Genomic DNA, 24255 nt, shown 5'->3' on the forward strand with positions numbered 1-24255 from the left:
CAGATTTGTGGAGAAATAGACATCGTCCACAAATCTCTCCCTCTCTCTGTAACACACACACACACACACCGCCCGGTGTGTGTAATCTTGTGATTTCTAAAAGGAGAAAAGGCCATGCCTCCTGTCTGAATTTTTCATTGCAGACCCTCTCTGCCTCTGTATAACAACTAATAAATAAGCAATGAATCCTGTGGACACAACACAGAATGGACTCAATTTCATGTCCTCCACACCCACAACACCGACTCCCCTGGATACACATTCTGGCTGCCTTTCATTCTCACTCTGTTCTTGTCTCGATGAGCCCTGTATCTCCCTCTCTGTGTGTTTTAAGAGCTAAATCTGTTGCTGTGTTCCTCTTCCTTTGGTGCTTTCCCTGTGAAATGTACTGGCCCCCGATATGTGATGGAAAAACGTGTGTCCGTGTACATCTGTGTTTGTGGATTGAACGTGACCTTTTGCTTTTTTTAATCCACCACCGATTTAGATTGAGGTACCGCTGGTGGCTTTGAATGAGTCTGAGTGGCACCAGAGCAGTTCAGAGAAGCAGTTTAGACGTTCACATTAATATATGCCACAACGTCTCCTTCAGGTTATACAGCTTTTTCTTAGTCAACAAGGGAGTGGGTTGTTTCAGACACACACACACACACACACACACACACACACACATACACACACACACACACACACACAGAATGGGAGAATATGTATGTTGTGAGGGAAATCAACAGTGAGATGTTTTGAAGGCAGCAATAGAAGAGTCAACTTAAATTGTACTTTGTCGCCATCTGATGGTTGACACATCCCAGTCAAACACATGATTTGGTGTCAAATAGCCATATAATAGGACCATTGGATTTGTAGCCGATATCATTTATTTTGACAATCATTTTATATGAGTATTCGTGCTGATGAGTAATTATATAAAATACAGAGGGATCTGTGAATGCCCGAAAACGGAATTTAGCCCACTTTTCTTAATTTACTGTAGGTAGAAGACAAGAGGCCAGATTCTGAACTACATAGATGCATTACTATGCATACAACTACAATTAAATGTTGGTTGTTTTGTTTATGGACAGTGATCGTGTTTAATAGTTTGAGGAGTGTCAGAAGGAACGAACTCGAGTTAATATCAGTTAAATATGCAAATATTGTAAAGTCTCCCAAAACTCTCGCGAGAAGAGTGGATCTATCGAAGTCCCGCCTCTCGGTTTCAAGAACCAATCATGAGTCTGTTTACCATTAGCCGCGAATTGCGAACTTCCTACTTTCCTCGATGGCCGTTTGCTGCTCCTACTATAACTATACCACACTTACTTTTACAATAAAGACATTATGGACACAGAGCAGTCTGAAGAAACTCACTGTAGCCACGTTTCAACACCGGAGGGGAACGACTTGAAGAGAGGAGCACTGAAAAGGTAACGTTATATAACGTTAGCTTCTTACACTAACAGCTAAAGTTAGCTGATAGCAACGGGCATACCATTATTTTAAGGCATTGCTTATTCTTTATACATTGTCTCCTCAAGTTGAACACATCCTATCTTTAACAATAGTTCCCTTCCCTCTCTCCCAAGAACTCCCTCCTCACAGTTTAAGAGAGTACACTCTAACTTCAAATCACCTGTAAGTAAACCCTCTCTAAAACACACACACACACACACACACACACACACACACACACACACACACACACACACACACACACACACACACACACACACGTGCATACATCCATGTGCATCCCAGCCTCATGGTTGCCTGTTTTGCACCTGACAGCTTCAAGTGACAGAGAGTGCTAAAGTTAGCCCTGCAGAGGAGGTAGCTGAGCTGCAGAGAAGAAGAGAGCAGCTGGACACAGAGATAGCACAGCTGGAGGCTGAGTGAGTACAGCTGTGTGCTTTTGTCTTCTTGCATGTTAGCCTTTGTATGCTAAAGGGTAAGTATGTAGTGTTGATGATTTAGTTTAGTGTTAGGCGCAGTGAATCAATAGTGTTGATCCCCACTATAATCCTGTGAATTACCCATAATGCATGTGCACTCTTCTTGCCTGTGCATAGTTTTGTTAATCTGATATGTTTTGGGTTTTTTTCAGTTATTTGTATTGTGTGTGTGTGTGTTTGTGCGCCTCTGCATGAGCATTTGCACATTTTTTGTGAGACTGTGTGTGTTTCTCCAGTGGATGCAGAGTAGAGGAGCTGGAGCATCACATTGATATGCTGCATGAATACAATGACATCAAAGACATTGGACAGTCACTCCTGGGCCGTATTGGTAAGAGAAATGCTTGTATAGACATTTGAATTCACTAGTTTTTAGCACCATATAAACATGCATAACAGTAGAATTAAGTCCAAAATTCAAAAATCGATTCTGGACAGTGATTATCAATAATATACTTATGGATAGCTTTTGCCATTAACTTTCATGCTGATCCTTTATGGCTTGATTCATTCAACCCTACTGTGAGCTTTCACTCCCACAATGACGTCCTAATATCTGATGCACGGTCACATGGGGAGTGCCCCATGTGACCGTGCAGGAATGAGTCTAATGAGGCGTGGACAATGTACATATGACAGCAACATGAACCCACAGCATACACGCAACTCGGCTGCTGAATGTAGCAGCCATTTATAGGATGCATCCTCTCCTCCCTCTGTTAGCAGTGGGCCTTTTTTATGCACATGACAGATTAAGTCCAGTTGATCGTGTGAGACGTTTTCAACTATTTCTTTTGCAGACTCTCCACACCCGAGTGTTGCGAGATGACAGCTACCCAAATCTGTCTGTTGACTGAGTTGAGTCATGTTTTAAACCTCTTGGCTCATTAATGATACGGCAGTGTGAACACTGAACAGACTAGATGACACATACAACAATATGTCTTTTTTTTTTTTTTCTGGTGTGATTCGGACCAAAGAAAACAAACTGTACAAAGGTGTCATCACATCCTTAAAACTACTTCAGTTGCTGAGAAGAATGTAAATAATGACAAAGACAACATCATGTTCACCACACGGTCATACACGGTTTGTCACAGTCTAATACCTCGTGGTATTTTAATGGGTACCAATGAAATATTATATCTGTGGAGAAAATGAATGCGAGTGTACTCCTAAAACGTTGATATGCAGCCATGCCCATCTTTATGTTTGATACAATTTACATTCAGGTTATTTAAAAGTAAATCATCAAAGGAACGTTTGTATTGCTTGTAGGGGAAGTGTAGTCAAGTTGTTACACAACCAGCCACCAGAGGGCAACAGAGCAGTGTCTCTGTTTCCCTCTGAGGCCTTAATCATAAACCAGAGCCAGGTTTAACTTCGGACAGTGTTTAATCCCACAACGCTGATTCTGTTGACATAAAGATTCCATTGGCCTGCCTATAAAACCTTCATTTCATTAGATTCACCCTATCGCGAAGCCACTCTGAGTTCTTTCATGTTCTGTGTCCAGTAATATGTTGGCTAATATTGATAAGCGTTGTTGTCATACGTGATATGATGACATAAATATTAATATTGTTGAAATTACATCACTTTTGGTGCTATAATTAACAATCATTGATTCCTTTCTCGGAAAGATCAGAAAGCTGTGTTGACGCCTCATCTTCCCCCGACAACTTTTGTCATAACTCCTGTGACGCTGCAGATATGCGTCTGTCTGGGCCCACACTAGTATAAGTCAACAGGCTACAATGAGTGTAAGTCTGTGTGTCTTTTTAAAATATATTTGTGTGCATGTGTCGCAGCTGCATCAGGGTGAGGAAGTGTGGAGTTCACACATTATGCTCTTGTTAAGGAAGGTTTTTGTGAATCATAGCCAAGTCCCATTATGGTCTGTGCGCGTATCATAACAAACATGACTTTTTGTTTGTGTGGTGTCAAATAACATCTAGACATCCTCTGATTTAGTCTGCTGGTCTTTGTGGAATATGAACACAGGAACAACACTGATCAGTCGTATATTCCTTAGATGCTTTAATGTCACTTATTTCCCACTTCTGCAGTTGTCTGTTTAGAAAAACTGTGCTATCTGGTTTTATATCTATATTGTGAGTTTAACGCTTGCCATCTCTTAAATTGTGGGTCAGTACAGTGCAGAGGAGAGTCGGGATGATAATGACCTCTTAGTGAATGGAGGTGGCGTTTCCCCTCTGTCACAATGGCAGTCTTTCACATCCCTCTCACACACACAATTACAATCTCTGTCTGTCTTGCAGACGCATGCATACACTCTCAAACTGTCAAATACAAACACTCGCTATCATCCTCTATTTCCCCCCCCCCCCCCCCCCCCCCAATCGTGTTCCTTCTCTTTCACACACACACTTTCACAAAGAGTGTACACTAAACACTTGCTGTTGTATGCCTTTATTCTGAGAGCGAGGAGATGGGCGGTCTGGAGAGTGAGAGAGGAGGCAGTACCCCCCCCCCCCCCCAAGACAACTGTCCCTTTATCTCTCAGGCATTAAAGCTATTGTCACATCTCCCAACAAATCTTCTAAATGTACATTTTCAGACGTTTGGAGCTATTTATTTAATCCAGGAGTTTCCCTCATGATACATTTCCCGTTGTCATTCATGTAAAATATAAAATATATGAATATAGACTTGCCTTATCAAGAGTAAGTGACGAGAAGATTGATTTTTTGGATAAAGTGATAAAATGAAGTTTTGTGGTGAAAACAAACATATTTTGAATAAACAGTAAAAGTGTTGATTTTAAATGATTAGTTGTTGACAGTTTTTCCTGACAGATTCTACTGTTTATAAACAATAGTTTTGCCTATATACAGTAAATGAATAGAACAAAATCTATTAATTTGACACTGTGGTCTGATATTAACAATGTCAGTGAAAGAAAAGAGACCGAAAAAGTACAATTTTGAACCGAAACCCTTCAGGACCTTAACCCAGCGAAGCCCCGAGTGTTGCCCCGCAGGCCCAACGCTGATTGACAAAACATCAAACGGTGAACCGCTCTGAAGCTCCCGGCCTTCAAACCCCCTTACTTCAACAGCACCGCACGTGCACACCCACCAAATGAATACAATTTGATTAAGCAACGGACAAACCGTTGCATCACTTTATGGCTGAGCTATCGCTTATCATCATCAAGCAGTGCATTACATTAGCATGATGTAGCAACAAATGCTTCAGATTTGTTGATCCCTGTACACAACAGTACAAGCCAACTGGTGTGCTTATCAGCACTAGAGGGAGTTGACCCTGTAATCCGCTGAAGGAGCCTGACCCTTACTTTGCTATATCTTGCAGCTACTGTGAGGGGGGCCACCACACGAGATCTCTACAGCCACTTTGGTCTGGAGCTGGATGACTGAAAACAAAACCTATGAAATGACAGTGGTGAGGATGGTTCCTCAGACCAAGGAGAGAAAAGACCAAAGCACCTTCTTTAGCTGGGAGGATTGATTTGGACTGAAGACACAGGTTCGCCCATTGTCGTGGTGATTTAGTCTTCACCTCTTTACCGAGTGATGATTTCTAACGTGGGAATGAGCATAATACGAGGAGGATGAAGCAGGCCATGCCTGCAGACGTGATATTTAAGAGGCCATTAACTTCAGGCTTTTTTTTTGTTCTGTTTTGACATTTGAGTTTATGTAACTAGAGTTTGGATGATGGCTGCATGAGTGTTTATTACTTTTCTGACTCTGGTTTGTTATTACCAAAAAAAGAGGGAATGCTGGAGTGTTATCTTAAAGTGTAAAATGAAATGCACTGGCTCTTGGTACATGATGCTTTGTAAGCTGACGATAACGTGTAATAAATAAGTATCAGACCACCACAGACACCATGTTCCCATTTGCATTGTCGCCTCATTGTCCACTATGGAAATTGAGTTGGACACATCATTGTTATAGCATTCACTTTGTGGAATGAAATGGTAACATTTGACATGATTACATTTAGCTTATTTTGATAGATTCCTCTTTTATAACACGCCTGTCTGCTGAATTCAACCCAAAATATGACCTGTTAGTTTGCGAACATCCCCCTTTAGGTCATGTTCATCACCACCCACAGTTCTACTGGAGGGGAAAAGGATGTTCGGTAACTATCACACTCCTTTTCAGTTTCCTGTCTGTCTCCACTGTACCATCTGAAGTTCAACTAAAGAGAAAGGGTTGGGTATTTGCGTCCTGTATTTAAAGAAGAAAAAACTCCATAATGCTGCTGCGCTTGCAAGACATTTTTAGAGTACTGAACAGACAACAGAGGCGAGCAGCATAATATACTGGGCGTGCCCTTATCTGTCTGACAACCACTGATAATGTGTCTTCTTGGACTGATAGCAGACTGATGCTGTGTTTGCAAGTCTGTTCCTTCATGTGAAATTGTGAGTGAATGGTGGAAAGAGTCATTTGCAGGTCAAAGCTCATCCTATTTTTTCCTTATCCTGATTTGAGAATTGCCTGACACTCACATACTGGGGTCAGTGTGGTATATACAGCGTGTTCGTGTATCAGTTGAAACCAGATGATAAATGCCAAGCTTTGACTTTTATGTGACAAGACTTTGGTATTGTTGAAAATGCAGTCAACTATTTGAAAATAGAAATTAGAAATAATTGTATCCCCATTCATTTGGGCTCTCTCGAATAGATCATGAGGGAAGTAACCTCGTTTGACCTGCAGCAGTGTCTTACAGCACTCTTTTTACAGTATGTCTTTTGCAATGTTCCCTAATAATGTGTTCCATGACATTATGAACGCTGTGTGAAATGTCAGCCTCCGGCTGTCATTCAAACTAGACCTAAGTTATTCTATTGCGTCGGCGTGTGCTGCAAGACTATTCTCGGCTTAGAAGTAATCACAATCACCTTTTTATTGGAGATATTTTTGCGCATACAAGTAATTGAGTTTTTTGCATAATCGGCAAGGCAATTTTGTTATCATACCTTATGTCACTTTGTATGTGGTTTGGGCAATTGTTTTCCAGCCACTGACGGTTATGTGGCACAATTATAATCATCTCACTGTACGTTTTAAGTACATGTAAGCTACACCTACAGTATTTTTAACCTTGTGAGCGCAAAGACAACTGCAGGTTTTCATTTGCACAGATATGCTAGAGCTTTTCAACTCAAGCAATCAGCTGATGGAGCGTTCGGTTGCAGGCCAAACCTGCAAACTGGTGGGTTTTTAGTGTAGATCTTGGGCCTCGGTGGCGCCTACAAGAGAGGAACAGGCTATTGTTTGACACCCTGTTCTTCCTCATTCCTCGATCTTCCGCGGGTCCCGTTCAGTTAACGGATGCGCAGTCAAAGCACATGCTGTTGGCCGGGCGCGGAGTGATGCATGACAGTGCAGCGCAACCGTTTTAAGCCCCACGGATCCGCATCAGGCTCCTTGTCACTACCGGGTAGAAGCCGATCTCGCTTTCTGTCGGCGAGAGCAGGCAGGGCCGCACCGCATTTCCTCTTCACCAGAGCCGCAGACCCCGCCCCTACCGGATGGGATGTGTGCAGAACCACCACCCCCCCGATTGGCCCAGGCACCTGTCCGTCAGCGCTTATTCCTGATGCACTGATGGGACGCTGACGGGGGTGGGCGGGCGCAGCTAAGAAAATTATAAGGTCATTTGAATTGCGCTTGCTAGCGAGCTTATCGGCTACAATGATCCCAGATATGATATCAATAATTGCGACAATGAGCGGATGATGATCGCGGGGTCAAAGTCGACGCGCACAGTCAGGTGAATTTGACTCGCGACGCACGGGAGAGGAGCGGAGTGGCAGCAGCAGCAGCTCATTGTGGTATTACAGCAGGAGGGGATCCCGGTGCGTGTGTGCCCGTCTCTTGGTGCGTTTCTGTGAGCCTCTGTCAAGCGGCGAGGAGCGGACGGGGCGACCAGGCTGGCCTGTAAGCCGATCAGGGTCGAGATTGCACACTAACGGGTTTCACGTCTGGGATTTCTGCGCACCTACATGCTGTGACTGGGTGAACGAGGTGCAAGGTATGTAAGCAAAATAAAAACCGATCACCCCAGCCACAGAGCGAGGTGACCGTGCGCCCCCGCGATGTTCAACTTCAACGGATGGCTCTGGTTATTGTGTGCGCGAGGAGAAAGCGAGCGAGCTGTGACTATTGTCCTCTGTCAACCTTGTGGGCGATCGACCCACTCACAGGACTCGAGAGGTGGCGCGACACTTTAATATCGGGCAGCTCTCGGTCCACGAGAGGTCATTTATGTGCATGTGGACTGCATATTTTAGCATGCATCGTCTCCCTAAAAGAGGCTGCTCTCGCGCTTGTCCATCCGCTTCCGAGCTAAGCCGATGCGCGCAATGTGGTGCGCATCCTGCTTCGCAGGCGCGTCGGTGCCCACGATAAACTACATCAGGTTAGCACGATGAATATTGTCCAATAACTGTTCACGGCCCTGGCTCTGAACGCGCACATGGCATGGTTAGCGAGGCGTAGTCTAACCAACAGTGGGTTGAGCCTCGCTATCATTTCCCCATCCACTACCGCAATATGATGCTACGCGCTTCTTGGATTTCCGGGTGTAGCGGCGGCGAATGATGAAGCTTTTTTTTTTTTTGTTCAGCGTTCTGAATTCATAATTTTCCCTAAAATTGTATAAAAAAAATGCCATCATGTTGATCCGTGGTACATTCAGAATAATAGTGTTGTAACACAGAGCGCGGGTCTATATTATAGCAGCAGACATATTGAATCGCTATGATATAGCCATCATCATCATTACAGCCTCATGCAGGGAGACACAGCAAATACATATCCAGTCAGCTTCTTGGCTCGCGAGAAAGCGCTACAGGCTTTCAGCCATAAAACGGATATCTTTCAAATGTGCTCAGTTGTTTTGAAATTACAATCCTGCCGTTTATTTATATTTTTTTCTCTGTAGGCTGATGAATATATAATCTGCAGCAGCCTATGTAAGCCTATCGTTTTCTGCTTTAGGATCATCTTCCTAGCTATCAGGTGGCACGGAACACCAATGTCAACACACGCTGTCCTCTGCTGCTCTCAGCCGGCACTAAAGACACTTTGGTTGAGTTAGGACTTCCCCAAGGTCTCCGTAGCCTTGGGTTTTATTCAACTGCAAGAGAAAATAAAACTCAGGGTTTTTCTCAGTTTTATTCTGCCCATGTGAGACGAAATGCATTTTGTTCTACATGTTTGTGAACACTTACATGACAATATACACTATAGTTACATATGGGTGACCCCTTCCTCATTTATTGCCAGCTCGCAGCGTCGGTTGATTTATTTGGGCACAGGATGTGTAACCAAAATCACAGATTACATTCTTGAAGTGGTTTCCTCAAACACTATCGGGGGAATGTTCAAAATTTGTGTTCTTTGCTTTCCTTAATCACATGTAACCTTTCTCCTACTGAACTGATGTTTGGTCTGAACTGTTGCTGCGGTCTGCAGCCATTATCTGTGTGTGTGTGTGTATGTTTATACGTGCTTGTGCATTCTTTCAGGATGATGCGTCTAGCGTGTTCCACAGCGCTGCTGTTCGTGTTTAGGCTGCTGGTGGGCTTGCCTTGGTACCAGGTTCTCCCAGCCGTCCTGATCTTCTACCTGGGAAGCGGAGGATGGAGCTTCCTGCAGATTTTTGCCAAAACCATTGGCAGAGACTTACAGTAAGCATTGGGCATTTTCTGTATGTGTTTGCACGCTTCCCGTGTTAATGAAACCTAGAACATTCATGTCATTACAATGTTTTTTTTCTTTCAAGCATTTACAATCATTGCTGTTGATTCACTTTGTCTTAAAGGGAGCCACAGCCAAAATATAGTGCAGTGTCACTACAGTACGTGTCTGTAGTCCTATCATTGTCTCAATGTACTGTTAAAAACAATTAGGTGAATCATGGCTTCTTTATAAAATTGGTTATTATTCCTACAGTGTTCATTCAAAAGACCGGAGGCTCTTCCTCCACTGGCCTGCTTTTACAGCCATGTTGGCGACAAGCTGCACACTCCTGTTGTACGTGTTTCAAAACCTGACATGGCAGGTAGCCTGAACTGAAGGACAAAGGACAATAGAGAGGAATGGGAAAGAGCAGATCTTTTAACTGTCTTGCCTAGAGCCAATATTTACATTTGGAGGTTACCATAGTAATTGGTTTGGGATTCACTTCCTCTTTTCTTCTATAGCTCCAGTCATGGTAAAACAGGAAATTGTAAAAGTGTTAATGACCTCTCCGTGACTTATAAGCCAAACTGACCAAACCAGAAGTAATCAGAGCTTCTGTGACCCACTGTGTACAAAAAAATGGCCTCTGCTTTCTCATTGGTTAGAGAGTTAGAAATCACAGTTTCCAAGGCTGTATGTTAAAGGCATTCTGCTGAATTTTCAAAATAAGAGCCATAAGTATGTGTCCTCTTCTTTAGGCCTGTTACTAGCGTCAGCTAGTTGTGTGCACTTGCTCACATGCAAACAACCCTCACTCTGAGTGCAGTTCTGATAGCGTTATAATTATTTATATGTTGATAATGGCTGAAGCCCCAAGGTTAAAAATGGACCACATCTGAGCCTGGCAAAGCATGCCCTGTCCCCAGTGACTCATCTATTCCTATTTAGTATTGTACTGTGACAAGCCTTAGGTATTTCCTCCTTAAGAAACCGTATTATTCACACCTTAATGCCTTTGTAAGCCAACCCAACCTCCAGTATTCATATTTCTGTCCCTGCTAATAGCCGTGATTGTCACCGGGTGGTTCAGTTGGTGCAAAGCCTCTGTTTACAATATGAAACTTATGAATGTAAATAAAGAAAGAAGAATTCAGCACAATTAAATAATATCAGATTTATTAAAGATCTAACTAAAAGTCACTTTTCCAACTACTGAAAAAAAGTATCTTGGGAGAAAGATGATAATTACAAAGTACAGCTCCTCTGTTGCAACAGAATACGCTCCACACAGCTAAGGGTTCTAATGACTGAAGCATCATGACAGATTATGGTTATCTGGACCAACATGGAGCCAATGTCCCGTGTAATGATAAAAGATATCACCACCACAATGTATTTGTATGGTGTTTGTGTCATAATATCGTACTCTGGAGTATGCCTACTATCTGCCTTCGCACCATAAATGTAAATTATCAAGTGACATCCTTCCATTTAGGCAGACTTTGCCCCGGGACCCACCCCGATATCTCTGTCATAATGTTTTATGCCTTGTGTTACGTTTTGCACAGTATAGGAAACAGATGAACTTAGTTGGTCAACTACAGCTGTAGATGAGCTATTTTAAGAAATATTTAGCTTTGAAAATCGAATTACTATGAATGACGTGACTCGTGCTTTTCCAAATTTGGGCCCTTTAGCTACAAATTTTGCACACCTTATATTAATGCTGACCATTATCCAAAGAATATCTTAAGTTTCTGGTTCAATTTCTTGCCATTCATGCATTTAGTGCGCAGAGGACGTGACACAAATCAACACCTAGAATTGTAACATTGTAACAGAATCATACCAGGAAGAGTTATTGTAAATTCTCTGTTTCCTCCATTTTAATGACATTTTCTCTTGCTCCTTCAGTGCGGCAGGTGTGCTATTGCAGGTGAAGATGAATGTCAGACGCCACCTCCGAGAGAAGAACACCATTCCCAAGATCTTTGCTGAAACGGTGGCCCGCCACGGGGACAAGACAGCACTGATCTTCGAGGGCACCGGGGAGAAGTGGACCTTCCGACAGTTGGATGAGTACTCCAACAGAGTGGCCAACCTGCTGCTGGAAAGGGGTTTCAAGGTAGGGCCGAACAAAACAAAAAAGTCCTGAAAGAATTGGGCGGAAAAAGATCACATGGCCCCTTTACGTTAAATAGAAATAAACTTCAGTCAATCGGTTGATGATGATCAGTAAGACAAGCCCCTCCTTTTGTTGTTTCTTTCTTCAGGACGGCGACGTGGTGGCTCTTTTCATGGAGAACAGTTCCCAGTATGTGGGCCTATGGCTCGGCATGGCCAAAATCGGCGTAGAGGCCGCTCTTATCAACTTCAATTTGAGACTAGAGGCCTTGGTCCACTGTGTCACCATCTCCAATGCCAAGGCGGTGGTGTTTGGCTCAGAGCTGAATGAAGGTAAGAGCTGGGAGGATTGAGGAGGGGGATGTGCAGAGGTAGCGGTTAGGAAACATCTGAAGGATATATTGGGGGCAGATTGTGTTTGTTATCGTTGCAACATTGTCAGGTTTATGGCTAAAAGTCTGAAGGTTGTCTCAGAGGGCTTTACGATCTGTACAGCACTGATTTCTGCTGATTAGTGCTGTTATGTGTCCTCTGTGAGGTGAGTGGTGCAGAGAGCAGAGGTCATAAAAGATAGATGGGTTTCAGAGGAGGTGTCTCTTCAATATCAGCCAGTGGAGCTTCAAATGGCTGATGGAATGGAAAGAAACACCTCCATCATCAATCTGCCGGGTTCAAGGTCTGAGTTGGTCAGAAAGAGAGCTGATAAATGGTCTGTATGGAAAAACATCTGAAACGACAACGTAGCAGATGTAAATTAAATACTTAGCTTTACTGGATAATAATTACAGCATATACAAATATTTGACATAAAACTGTTTGTATAGCACTTCAAATAAGCGAGTGGGAAGGATATCAAGATGTCAGGATGGCGGCATCGTATTGGTTATGGTTTTGGCCCAAATGATCAATTGAGACGGAATTAAATCTATTTTGAGAGCAGGACAAATGACGAGGAGATTCGGGTGTTACAAGAGACGGCGAGGTCGAAGCATTTCTTATATATTCATGACTTTGTTGGAAAAGAAAGATAAAAGCTCCTTGCTAATCTCTTGTTGAGGGCTCAATGCCATTAGGTGGGGCATCTGCAGCTAATGAATTCAAAGAGCACTCTGGTGTTATGCTGGTTTCTCTCAATGATCTCCGCAAAGTAGTTACCGCGACCATTTTGAACTGCTGAGGTGTCGAGGTGAAGAGTTAATTGCGTGACCTTCCATTTCTGTACTGATTTCACGACCGATTCTCTTCGATGAGCGGATATCCTCATTCATCCATGGCTGAAAAGTCTCCTTTGGGCGTTCCTCTTTTAAAAGGTGCAATTCTATTTAGAATGGCTGAACAGGTGGTGTTAAAACCAAATTGGTGTCAATGGAAGAGCAGATCTGGAAATCAGAGGAGGCAAATTCTTGATAATAGGCAAGGTTATTGTTGAATAAGATACAATTGTGATCAGTAACCCAAATATCAATGCAGGCTGGCAAATACAAATTCTGTTACAAAACCAGTTCTGGATTTGTTGGTCTGTAAATCAGAATTCAGAGGGTCGCAGGATTTCCTGAAATATTTATTTTAGTCCCAATGGTTCGTGATCGGCACACTATCTGGCATAGTGGCCTGGAGAGAAATATGTCAGTAAGATAAATTAGGATTTCCTCACATTTAACACAAATTGCTTCACCCCATGTCTGGAGAGATGAATAACATCCCACCTGTGTTCATGTTCTTCCTTCTAAAATGAAACAAAGCGGTCAATAAACTCCTAACTAGCAGCAGCACAGAAAGTCTGTAGCCAGGACTGAAAAGGCAGCTCAAACGTTCAGTGTCTATATCCCTATGTTTTCCTTTTGGTACTGGTCTGGACCTTATATTTGTTGCATTAAATAATAAATAAACACATTCGATTTAAGATTGAAATCAAACATTACATGATCAGATGTGTGTATTTTGGAGGGTTTTTTTTAAGTACAAACAGAACAAATTACTTGTTCTAATGTCTAATATACAAACCTGCGGTGTGTTATGATATTGCTGAGACTTGGGACACACTAACGATATGAAAGTGCAGCAGCTCGGTTGAATGGTCAAAAATAAATGAGGGATCTATTTCAATCTCCTCATCACCCTCTTTTGGGTCCCTGCCCAATCTAAAAAAGCCCCGATCTCCACGATTGCTACAGAGCAGGCCAAAGTCAAGCCAGTAGCATTAATACTGAGCCAGCATGACTTAAGGCTTTTAGATTAAGATGCACTCTTTTTACATGAGAGCTATGAGAGCTGTTTCCTGCTCCCTTCCAACATGTTGATACTCTCATGCCCTTTTGTCCCACTGCACCTCTCTCCTCTCCTTCACCTTCCACCCCAAGTTATTTCAACCTACTCTGTCCCTTGTTACTCTGCCATGTACCTCCTTTTCCCCTTGTCTGCTGTGGTGCTTAAATGTCGTGCCACATGAAGTCCTCTTGTAATTTGGGACAGTAATGTATTGTACAATGTAATGTATTAACGCTACTTTAATGTGCTTCTGTTACCCTCACAGCGGTGTCTGAGGTCCACAGTTTAATGGGGAGAACGGTGCAGATGTTCTGTTCAGGAGACTGGGACCCCAAACGAGTCCCACAGGGAACCGAGTGCCTGGAGCCCCTGCTGGATAACGCCCCGTCTCACCTGCCAAGCCGGCCGCAACGCTGCTTCACAGGTAAGGCAAAAAAACAACAGATGTCCTGGTCATAAGTAAAACAAATGTTTCAATTACAAGTTCAGTACTTACTCTAACCAAAGTAATACAGACATTATGATCAACCAGAATTTGCCACTGTTTTTGCTGTTATAGTTATTTGGAATGACCGATGACTCATCACCAGAGACTATATTGGTTTCTTGTTTCTAAGGCAACTGCAGTGCATGGGTTGAAGGAGGACGAATTGAATCCAAGATATTAAATCAAGTCATGTAAACCATACTTGCCTCACACATTTGCCTCTGAGGGCTTTACAATATCTAGGGCATGCAGTACAATCTCTCCTGAAAGCCTCGGTTGACGTAAGGACAAACTTGCTCACTCACTCCTGCTCTTGAACACTGTATCTAATCACTGACTGCTGCAGCAATAAAAACCTGTGCCCTTTGTTCATGTTCACACTTGGAAAGACGTGGCACCCACTCAGCTGATATACAAATGACAAACAACTCGGTGAAGAGGTTTGAAATGTGTATATGGATTAAGGTAGTACATAACCACCAGATCTCTGGCTGTGACTCGGAGCTCAGACGTGTATTTCTTCTGTTTAGTAGTTTGAGTTTGTTACAGATAAAATCGGTTGTGAGCAGGAAAGCAAAATCCAAACACAGGTGGTTCATGGCCAAGGAACCCTCAACTGAATCTAAAGCCAGTTTGTACACATCTGGATGCTGGAGTTTGGGTCTGGACTGGATGGTGCTGTCTAAGCATTGACCACTTTGCCTACACATTGCACTATCCCAGAGAAAAAGAGGGACTTGTTGGTGTAATTTTACAATCGTTAACAATGGATTCTGCTTTATTCTCCCTCTATGCATCAGTGTTGTAACCTATTCAATATGAGCTTTCAATCAAAACTCTGAATAGGCCTGTAGTTAAGGATCGAAGCCAAGCATTTACACTCCTGCACAGAAGTGAGCGTTCAGCAAAATGTATTTAAAAACCGAGTAACACATTTGAACATAACGGAGCTTTAATTTGTACGCCCCTGAGTGCATGACCGAAGCAGTCGTAGCACATTGAGTTCTTGACATTTAAGTTGTCTCACTCTCACCCTGCTCTCTTTTTTCAGATCGCCTGTTCTACATCTACACGTCGGGAACCACTGGGATGCCGAAAGCTGCTATTGTTGTGCACAGCAGGTAGGAAGGAGCCGTGCGGCTCACGAACAGACGCGCAGGAATCCTGCCGCTGCTCTCTTTGCTGATCCGTGCCGCTTTCATGTGTAGTATAAACACTGTTGCAAGACAAATATATAAAACTCGTTGGTGTTGTTTTGACTTTCTTCTCGTACCACACCCTGGTTTTCAGGTACTACCGCATGGCAGCCTTGGTATATTACGGCTTTAACATGACTCCAGATGACGTGTTGTATGATTTCCTTCCTCTCTACCACTCTGCAGGTAAAACTATAAATGTGTGGGATTAAAATTGATATTTTACAAGTTCAAATCTGCAACTTTCCCTCATGTCAGGAAGCCTGTCGGTTCTCGTTTCGTTGCATCAGCCGAGTTCCTTTATAATGTTCATCTTGGTGAACTTAGCTTGAAACAAAAAGAGTTGCTATTGTTGACCTGTGTTTTTGAATGAGTGTCTATTCTCGCACACACTTAGTCTCGGTGTTCTTGACTTCCTCCGCTTACAGAAAATGGGGCGCAAGTTGCATGTTGTTGCTTTACATGATGTGTTTGTATGTTTCCATGTTGAGGCGATCATGCTATGACCATGACGATATTTCATCATTTTTTTTTCTACAGGTAACATTGTGGGAGTGGGCCAGTGTATTATACATGGCATGACTGTAGTCATCCGAAAGAAGTTCTCTGCCTCGCGCTTCTGGGACGACTGTGCCAAATACAACTGCACTGTAAGTAACGATGTCGCTTACAAGTCACTGCCAAAGATTTGGTGAGCAGAGTAACACACCACAATCTCACAGTGTTACTCAAAAGACGTCTTACCTGTCATCCTGCTCCGTTCTCCTCCAGATTGTGCAGTACATTGGTGAGATCTGCCGATACCTGCTGAACCAGCCAGTTCGGGACGTGGAGAAACAGCATCGGGTGCGCATGGCACTGGGCAACGGCCTGCGGCAGTCCATCTGGGAGGAGTTCATGAACCGCTTCAACATCCCACAGATCGCAGAGTTCTACGGAGCCACAGAGTGCAACTGCAGCCTGGGCAACTTCGATAACAAGGTGGGAATGTGCAACGATGCTCTCACCAAACAGGCTTTCAGTTGTTTTTTTTTGTCAAGATTTGCTTTGTGTTGTGCGTTTTAGTTGGTAGTGTTGTGAAACACCCTCTTCTGAAATCCTTAAGACTACCACCACCCACTCACCTCAGAGAGTTTCACATTACGTTGCTTTTCTCTCTGATCCTTTTCATGTTAAACGTCAGTTGTTTTTTTCAGTTTTGTTCGCTTCTCGTACAAGACGGCACACAGCACTGCAGTTTGGCTGCTTGGAACTGGTACGCCTTGTTCATATTTGTTTTGTCTGTGCTCTAGATTGGTGCGTGTGGCTTCAACAGTAGGATCCTACCCTTCATCTACCCCATCAGACTGGTGAGGGTTGATGAGGAGACCATGGAGCTCATTAGGGGACCTGATGGCGTCTGTATTCCTTGTAAACCTGGTAGGTTTAATCGATACACTTATTAAACATCAACTTTACACTTGGTAAGCTTAAAAGTACATACAGAGTGGGGGTGTTGAGCAGAAAAATACCTCAGGAAGCGCAGGCAGCTGCTCAAATATTCCCATCCACATTGTATGTTTTATTATCAGTGAAATAAAGCTGGACACAGTCTGTGCTCTGTGTACGTCTGTACATAAGAATAAGAATAATGAAAGGAAATAGCCCCATATGTTAAGATTATTTAAAACTGAAGACTCATTATGATTATACATCTGTCACAAATCATTACTCTGGGCACACTGCGGTTGTTTTTCTGGAAATGTTGACATCCAAAGTTACTGGCTGAAGACGTGGGTTGAACACCGGTAAATAGGCGCACAACAAGGCTTCAACAAACTCCATTGTGTAAGCGTTGTAGACATACAGTCGCACACACTTGGTCCTTTCTGAAACCCCTGCTGGAGATCAAAAAATCCACTTTATATGTGATTAGCCTAAATGATAGGCAGTTATGCATTCATGAATTCTTCTGTTCTCTCTGTAGGTGAACCTGGGCAGCTGGTCGGCAGGATCATTCAGAATGACCCTCTTCGGAGGTTTGATGGCTATGTCAACCAATCGGCAACCAGCAAGAAGATATCGCATAGTGTCTTCGAGAAGGGAGACACTGCCTATCTCTCTGGTTAGAGTCACTCACACATACACAAACGTGCATATTGAGTTATTCACTGTACTCTATGCTGACTGACTAAATTAATATGCTCTCGCCAGGTGATGTGTTGATCATGGATGAGTGCGGCCACATGTTCTTCAAGGACCGTACAGGAGACACTTTCCGCTGGAAAGGAGAGAACGTCTCAACGACCGAGGTGGAGGGAACTCTCAGCAAGCTGCTAGACATGAAAGATGTAGTCGTCTATGGAGTGGAAGTACCAGGTAAAATCTGTCAACACACATGATTGAATATTTGTTTAATGGAAGACTGAACAGATGTATAACAAGAACCATGGTGTGTGGAATATGATAGTAATCACAGCTGCAGTATATTGATAATCTATTGTGACATAAAGTGAATTGTACCGGTTTTTAAATGTCATTACATATAAAGCAGAGCTGTCGTTCTGAGGCGCCGCAGAGAAGAATCACAGATGACACTTTCCTGTCACCGTGATTACATTGAATATTAGATACACAAGTCAGACAGATCACAGCAGAAAACCTATGAAATGCATGCTGCCACATCAGAAATAACACACGCACTAACTGTTCCAAGAGAACATTAGTCTGACTTTCAACCTCAGTGGGCCACAGAATTAGTCCTCTGACATTTTCTGTGTGCACAGGAGCCGAGGGAAAGGCTGGAATGGCCGCCATCGCTGATCCGTCTCACTCCACTGACCTGGGGAAGTTTGTGAAGGACATGGAGAAGGCTCTTCCTCCCTACGCCAGACCTGTGTTCCTTCGATTCCTTCCGGAGATCACCAAGACGGGTAGGATTTTATTTTCACTGCCGTTTGTCCGCTTCTGAAAATCTTGATTTTAAATTTCAACTTGATTGATTTGTACAGTTTTCACATTGTTGCTTGCCGTTTGTAAACTCAGCATTTCAAATGTGCCCCTCCTCTATGTAAGAAGCTGAAACCAGAAAATGTTTTTAGCTTGAAATATGAAATAAAATAGTTGCGATTAATTTTCTGACAGTCAGATAAATGATCAATTGACTATCGTTACAGCTTTAAATTACACTGCATGCTCTAACTAATGCTCATTAAAAATGAACATTTGATTGAATAGTGGGTTTGTTTTATATTTTTCTAAAAGCAGTAAGACAGTGAAGTAATTCTAAGGGTCTGTGTCTACATACTGTAGCGTCTTTTTCTGGCAGAAAAGCGCCAGCAAGGCACTGGGAGCGCTTTATCCCAGCGCTGTATGCTGGACCAGCATCGCCGCTTTTTATTATCTAGTTGGACACTATTTATTTGTTTGCCTTTGGTTTTCCACCATGAGCACCAACCGGTGGATGCTTGACCTCCTACTGAGCCGTCAGCGCTCAATCTGACAGCTGTAATGCAAGATGGACAAGTTGGAGACAACGGCCATACACTCACCAGCAGCAATCTGTATCCGCCCGACCGATCTGCTCCCACAAATGGGCTTTTCGGTCTGTGTTATGACAGTGTCTGTCTGACACATACAGCTCTAGATGGACAGGCACAGCCAAAACAAGCTTCTCCTTCATTTTCTACAGTGACGTAACCAGTGATTTTTGAACTCTCTCTCTCCTCATTTGGAACAATTGGAAAAAAAGACGCTGGCACTCAGAAAAAAAACGTAGCGTGGACACAGGCGCTAAGACGGTGAAATGGCAGCTTAATTGGCGACGTGAAATACCTACATAATCTCTCTGTCTCTTTCTCAGGAACGTTTAAGTTTCAGAAGATGGACTTGCGTCGGGACAGCTTTGACCCCAGCGCAGTGTCGGACAAACTTTACTTCCTGGATTCCAGAAGAGGGTCTTACGTGCAGCTGGACGAGGAGCTTTACCGCTCCATCCTGTCAGGAAAACACAAATTGTGATGAGCGGGCTGACCACTACACATGTACACACACACACACAGAAAAGAAGACGATATTGCGTGACCAGAATAGCAGAATGCAGGACCATGTCCCCATAATAAAATACATATAAAGTGATAGGCATACACACTCCCTTGCACCCATACTCAAATGTTTTTTGTTTTTTTTATTCTTACAGCTACACACACATTGTATTCCCAAAACCTGTTCTTTAAAATCCCTCAAAGCAGACTTATGCACGCCACACAAACACACGCAGCACTCCATCCATCCCCAGCAACTCCTCTCGCTACCTCAGCAAACACAGAGAGATGCACAAACCTGGTATTTGGTAACTTAAAACCACCGTTAATAGCCACACGATCCCTGCCCACACAGGCCTCAAGCAGCCACGCCAATCCATCCTGGTCCATCACACCATGTGTTGCTGGGGTTGACACAACTGGGAGGGATGTGTGGAGTCGTAGTTGCCTGGCATCCAGAATGCAAAAACTATTAACTACAGATATCCACAGACTTAAAGGATGCTGAGAAGTCAAATGGAATCAGTACAAAAAGTGTGTGTGTGTGGGACAACGGAGGGACCTATGAGGACCTAAACTGTCTCTCTGTTTCGTAAAAGACTGGAGGCTCTACCACCGACTTCACCTGCACAATCAGCAGTGACACACCTGCATGACAACTACAGCTTTATGAGGTTAACTATATGATAATATTTCTTGCACCTGTCTGGTCTTCATTTGCACCACACTCTACAGAGCTTGAGATGAAAATAAGCAAAGGACACCAAGTGTTTTTTTTGCTGTTTTTTTTTTTTTTTAAAGGGAACACCATGTAGATGTTGGGGATTTCGGAACGCCTTTGACATGTGACCCACGGTTGCAGATGTTAATTTAGACCAGTGGTTGAAGCTGAAAGATCTACTAAAGTGCAATAGGGCTCCAGCGTTTGCAGTGCAATAATCAGCCGCACCACATGAGCGCTGATATAAAACAAAGATTTGTATTTAAATATGTCTGCATCACACCAAATATATTTAAGTTGTCGTGTTTCTTTACATATTTAAGATGATATGAAAGTTGTATTGCTTTGTGTTCTCTTTTGTTGTCGTGAAAATGGTTGTTTTTGCTTCACGTGTATCCAAATCCGTGCTTCAGTAACTCTTGGAGTCCTCAAAAACAAAGGGGCGAAATGCAGAAAGTCAAGTGATCCGACTGATTCAACCCTGGGCTAAATACACGGGGCTATTTCCTGAAACAGGACTTGTATACTGAGCTGACATGCAGTATGTTCGTGTGGCTGTATTGTGCAGGTTTTGTCTTATCATACGGTGTGTGTGTGTATATTCTTCTACAACATATGAAGGAGACTTGACTGAAGATAAAGAAGCACCAAATCATCCGATCAACGAGGACTCGTGTTTTCAACAATATTCTGGTGCTAAGGAGGGACGTACTGCCAGATTCAAGAGAGCCCAAAGAGTCAAAGTCGGGAGTGGGGACATTGTCACGGTGTGGAACTGGAACGGAAGAAGAAGAAGAGGAAATGTGCTTTGTCATCGATGTTTTGTCCATTGTTTGCAGTAGCTGTCATCAGAGGTTGTAGTAGCATGAATGAGCATCATCAACCACGCAAGCAGAGCACTGTGCCTTACTGTGAGTTCACCTCCCAGATTCACAGGCCCTGGCCCACACATAGTATCTCCTGTGCTTCCTCATGTTAGACTTAATCCACTCGGCTTCTACCTACCATAATCCCTGACTTCCCTGTCACAGTAGCCTCGCAAAGCTGGCCTAAATCATGGGAGCTCATTTATTCTGAAGAGTCCGTGGCTGTCTAGCGACTGGTGCCGTCATCCTGCAAGGTGCAGGAAGAGGTTGTGTTGATGCGTCGTTGGGCAAGAGTCCACGTTTTGCGAGGCTGCTGTCGTCGTTGCATCTCGTCTAGGAGTTATCCTCCTTTCTTGCTCTCCTTTGAGTCTCCTCTGGTCTTCGTCTAAACCTTAATTTGTCTTCTAGACTTTAATTATAGATATTGTTCACCCAAGTTTCCATTTGCTCAGCATCTTAATGCCTTTATCATCTGTCTGCCAACCAGCCCAATCCTTTCGATTCATCTAAAACCTCTTCCCTCTTCCTCCTCCCTCTCCGTCCGTGGCCATCCGACCCTTCGAGCCGGCACCTGTGTTTGATCCTCGCTGTGTCCGTCGGGTACCGAGCCTCCACTCTCAGCCATGTCTGCTTCATCTCGCTGTGCTCATGCTCAGACAATGGTAACAAAGCAGTATTTGAATACATGTCAGATATTTCCTATTTGGAGCTCATTTAGTGTTTGATGGCGGTTTCTTTTTTGAGAATCTTCAAGAGGCCTGGTGACACAAAGCTCCAACTACACACTCAAAAACTGTTCTCAGATATATTTTGCCGCTGTGTGTTGTGAGTAGTCTGCCATTACCCTGTGACTTTTAGTCATACTTTTCAAACTGGCCACATCCTAAGTCCTCCACAGCACAGCCAGGCTGGCCATTGCCAACTGTAGTGTCGAGGACTTATTGTTCTTCATGAGTTTCATTGCGCCAATGCTTTGGTTATTTTGTCTTCTGCAAACTGATTCTCGATATGTTTAAACGGCTTTTCCTTCGTTCGACCTTTGCACTGACTGACACCGGTGAGCTCGACAGCCGCAGTGACCGTCAAAGTCGCTCTCGCCTATCAGTTCCCCTGTTTGGGAGGAAAAGACCAACAAAGCCGTTTGGCAGACATCTAGATTCATCTCGGCTTCCTCTGTGGGTCAATGAGTCGCTCTTTCACTTTTATTTATTCTTTGATGATGAGTGGGAAATGTGCTCATGAATGTCTGAAAAAGCAAATGAGTGACCTATGATGATGTTGTGAAGTAAAGGTTCTGTATCTAAGGGAACACAGTTTGGCTGTTATGATGCTTGTGGCTGAGGGTTGTCAACGCTGACCAGTCCCACAGCAGAGCGCTCTGAATAAGATGGTTCCACTTCTTCTTCTTCTTCTTCTTCTTTTTTCTTTGAGTTTAAATTATTATTTTTTGAAGGAACTGTTAATTATACTTTGATTGTTTCACTGCTATATGTTTTTGTTTTCTTTGCGTGAAATCATAGCATTTGTGATTTTGGTATATATATGAAAAACAAAAAAACCGGGATTCATGCATGAGTGTAAGACAATCGAAGGGCAGTTGTGTTTTTCTAACTTTTTTTCTAAAAGGCACGAGGAAACAGCCAGGGAGCAACCTTTTCTGGATCCAATTGGTGTGATAATAGATGTTGACCAGGAGACGACTATTTGCCATTTCACAGCGAATAGATATTGTTTTAAAAAGTCCACGGCAAACCAGATGAGTCAGTGAAGGGAGTGAGGGCTCTGTGGCGCAGGGTGACGCGTGTTTGACCAGACGGGGGCGACGTGTCCTTCATCAGACAGAGTGAACGTTTCCATGCTGTCGTTTAATCCAGTGTGTGGAAGACCAATGAAAAGACCTCATCACGACAACTAAAACTACTGGAGATGGAAATATGTTGGTGAAAATGAAACTACACATGATATATTGATAAATCAAATTTGAAATGGATTTAAATGTGTTAATAAGGCTGTTGATATTTTATGATTATTATTATTATTGGTTGAAATCACTTGACCCTGTTTCTTTCATCTATTATCATCTAAGAGACAAATTTGCCTTTTTTTTCTTGATCCTCTGCATAGTTTGAATTCATTACATGATACATTAAAACAATGTAAACCCAGCCCCCATACACTGAGACTAAACATGTTATGGAGCCATGCTAATCAATGTGAATATCAGTTGACATTAAACCGTCACCAGTAGCTCATACTGAAATCAGTCAAGATATCTCTGATTACGCTGTATAAAACAAAAAAGGCCGGTGATCTAAGAACAAGTCACCTCTATGGTCACAGTTGAGTTTGGCATGTGGAGATCATTACACACCAGACCGTGATCCAGAAACCCCGGCTGTGTCTCTGGTCTCGCTGTCCCTCATGCCTCTGATCAACATTTTCTCACACTGCCTTTTGCACTTTTTGTCTGTTTTTTTTCCTGTCGTGGTCCTCAGGAACATCAAGCAATGCTAGAGAAGGAAAGGAGTTTATACGCATCGGCCTATATGTGTGAAAGTCTTTTCTTTTTTTTTAAGTATTACTTTATTTTGTTGTCTCGTTGCACAGGCGGCAGCTCTCGCCTTGTGTGGAGTGTGTTGGGGAGGTGTGTGAGGTGTGCTGTGTGTGTGAGAGACACACACAGCACACTGATGTCCTCTTCTACACTGAAGGTTCGCTGTATACATCATGCATTTCAAGAAAATGAGATAAAAGCAGTGCTGCAAATGGAAAATCATTATTAATAAAAACCTATTTAAATTGTTGCACTTGGGCTCTGACTGTTGCTGTGATTTGATCAGGTTTCATTGAAGCCAGCTGTGTGCAGTGAATCCAGACAGATTTGGACTGTTAAGAACATAAAACATCCTGGCGGCAGTCCAA

The 24255-nt window shown here is 43.2% G+C and overlaps 2 protein-coding genes across 3 annotated transcripts; both read left to right on the forward strand.

The window, feature by feature from the left end:
* Nucleotides 1-1285: 1285 nt before the first annotated feature.
* On the forward strand, nucleotides 1286-5736 carry swi5 (SWI5 homologous recombination repair protein). Of its 2 annotated transcripts, XM_079290109.1 has the most exons (6): nucleotides 1286-1427; nucleotides 1587-1635; nucleotides 1789-1892; nucleotides 2189-2283; nucleotides 3596-3715; nucleotides 5292-5736. In XM_079290109.1, exons 1-5 carry the CDS (start codon nucleotides 1342-1344, stop codon nucleotides 3688-3690), a joined length of 429 nt encoding a protein of 142 aa, XP_079146235.1. In that variant the 5' UTR covers nucleotides 1286-1341; the 3' UTR covers nucleotides 3691-3715; nucleotides 5292-5736. The 2 variants fall into 2 exon arrangements, with proteins under 2 accessions (XP_079146235.1, XP_079146236.1); XM_079290110.1 differs by lacking the exon at nucleotides 3596-3715.
* A 1951-nt stretch (nucleotides 5737-7687) lies between these two features.
* slc27a4 (solute carrier family 27 member 4) lies at nucleotides 7688-24137 on the forward strand. The gene is made up of 14 exons (XM_079289633.1): nucleotides 7688-7994; nucleotides 9493-9654; nucleotides 11564-11774; nucleotides 11923-12106; nucleotides 14307-14465; nucleotides 15580-15649; nucleotides 15819-15910; nucleotides 16265-16374; nucleotides 16496-16705; nucleotides 17017-17143; nucleotides 17691-17828; nucleotides 17918-18082; nucleotides 18490-18636; nucleotides 19566-24137. The coding sequence occupies exons 2-14, from the start codon at nucleotides 9494-9496 to the stop codon at nucleotides 19721-19723; spliced, it is 1932 nt and encodes a 643-aa protein (XP_079145759.1). The 5' UTR covers nucleotides 7688-7994; nucleotide 9493; the 3' UTR covers nucleotides 19724-24137.
* The last annotated feature ends 118 nt before the right edge of the window (nucleotides 24138-24255 follow it).

The sequence above is a fragment of the Melanostigma gelatinosum genome (assembly GCF_949748355.1).
Source record: "Melanostigma gelatinosum genome assembly, chromosome: 18".
Lineage (NCBI taxonomy): Eukaryota > Metazoa > Chordata > Actinopteri > Perciformes > Zoarcidae > Melanostigma > Melanostigma gelatinosum.

Excerpts from the sequence above, each read along its gene's own strand:
- swi5 (XM_079290109.1), top strand. The coding sequence starts at position 1,342 with ATGGACACAGAGCAGTCTGAAGAAACTCACTGTAGCCACGTTTCAACA. Across the intron at positions 1,636-1,788 it reads ACTCTAACTTCAAATCACCT|CTTCAAGTGACAGAGAGTGC; the intron begins GTAAGTAAACCC and ends TGCACCTGACAG. Across the intron at positions 1,893-2,188 it reads ATAGCACAGCTGGAGGCTGA|TGGATGCAGAGTAGAGGAGC; the intron begins GTGAGTACAGCT and ends GTGTTTCTCCAG.
- slc27a4 (XM_079289633.1), top strand. The coding sequence starts at position 9,494 with ATGATGCGTCTAGCGTGTTCCACAGCGCTGCTGTTCGTGTTTAGGCTG. Across the intron at positions 14,466-15,579 it reads GCCGCAACGCTGCTTCACAG|ATCGCCTGTTCTACATCTAC; the intron begins GTAAGGCAAAAA and ends CTCTTTTTTCAG. Across the intron at positions 15,650-15,818 it reads GCTATTGTTGTGCACAGCAG|GTACTACCGCATGGCAGCCT; the intron begins GTAGGAAGGAGC and ends CCTGGTTTTCAG.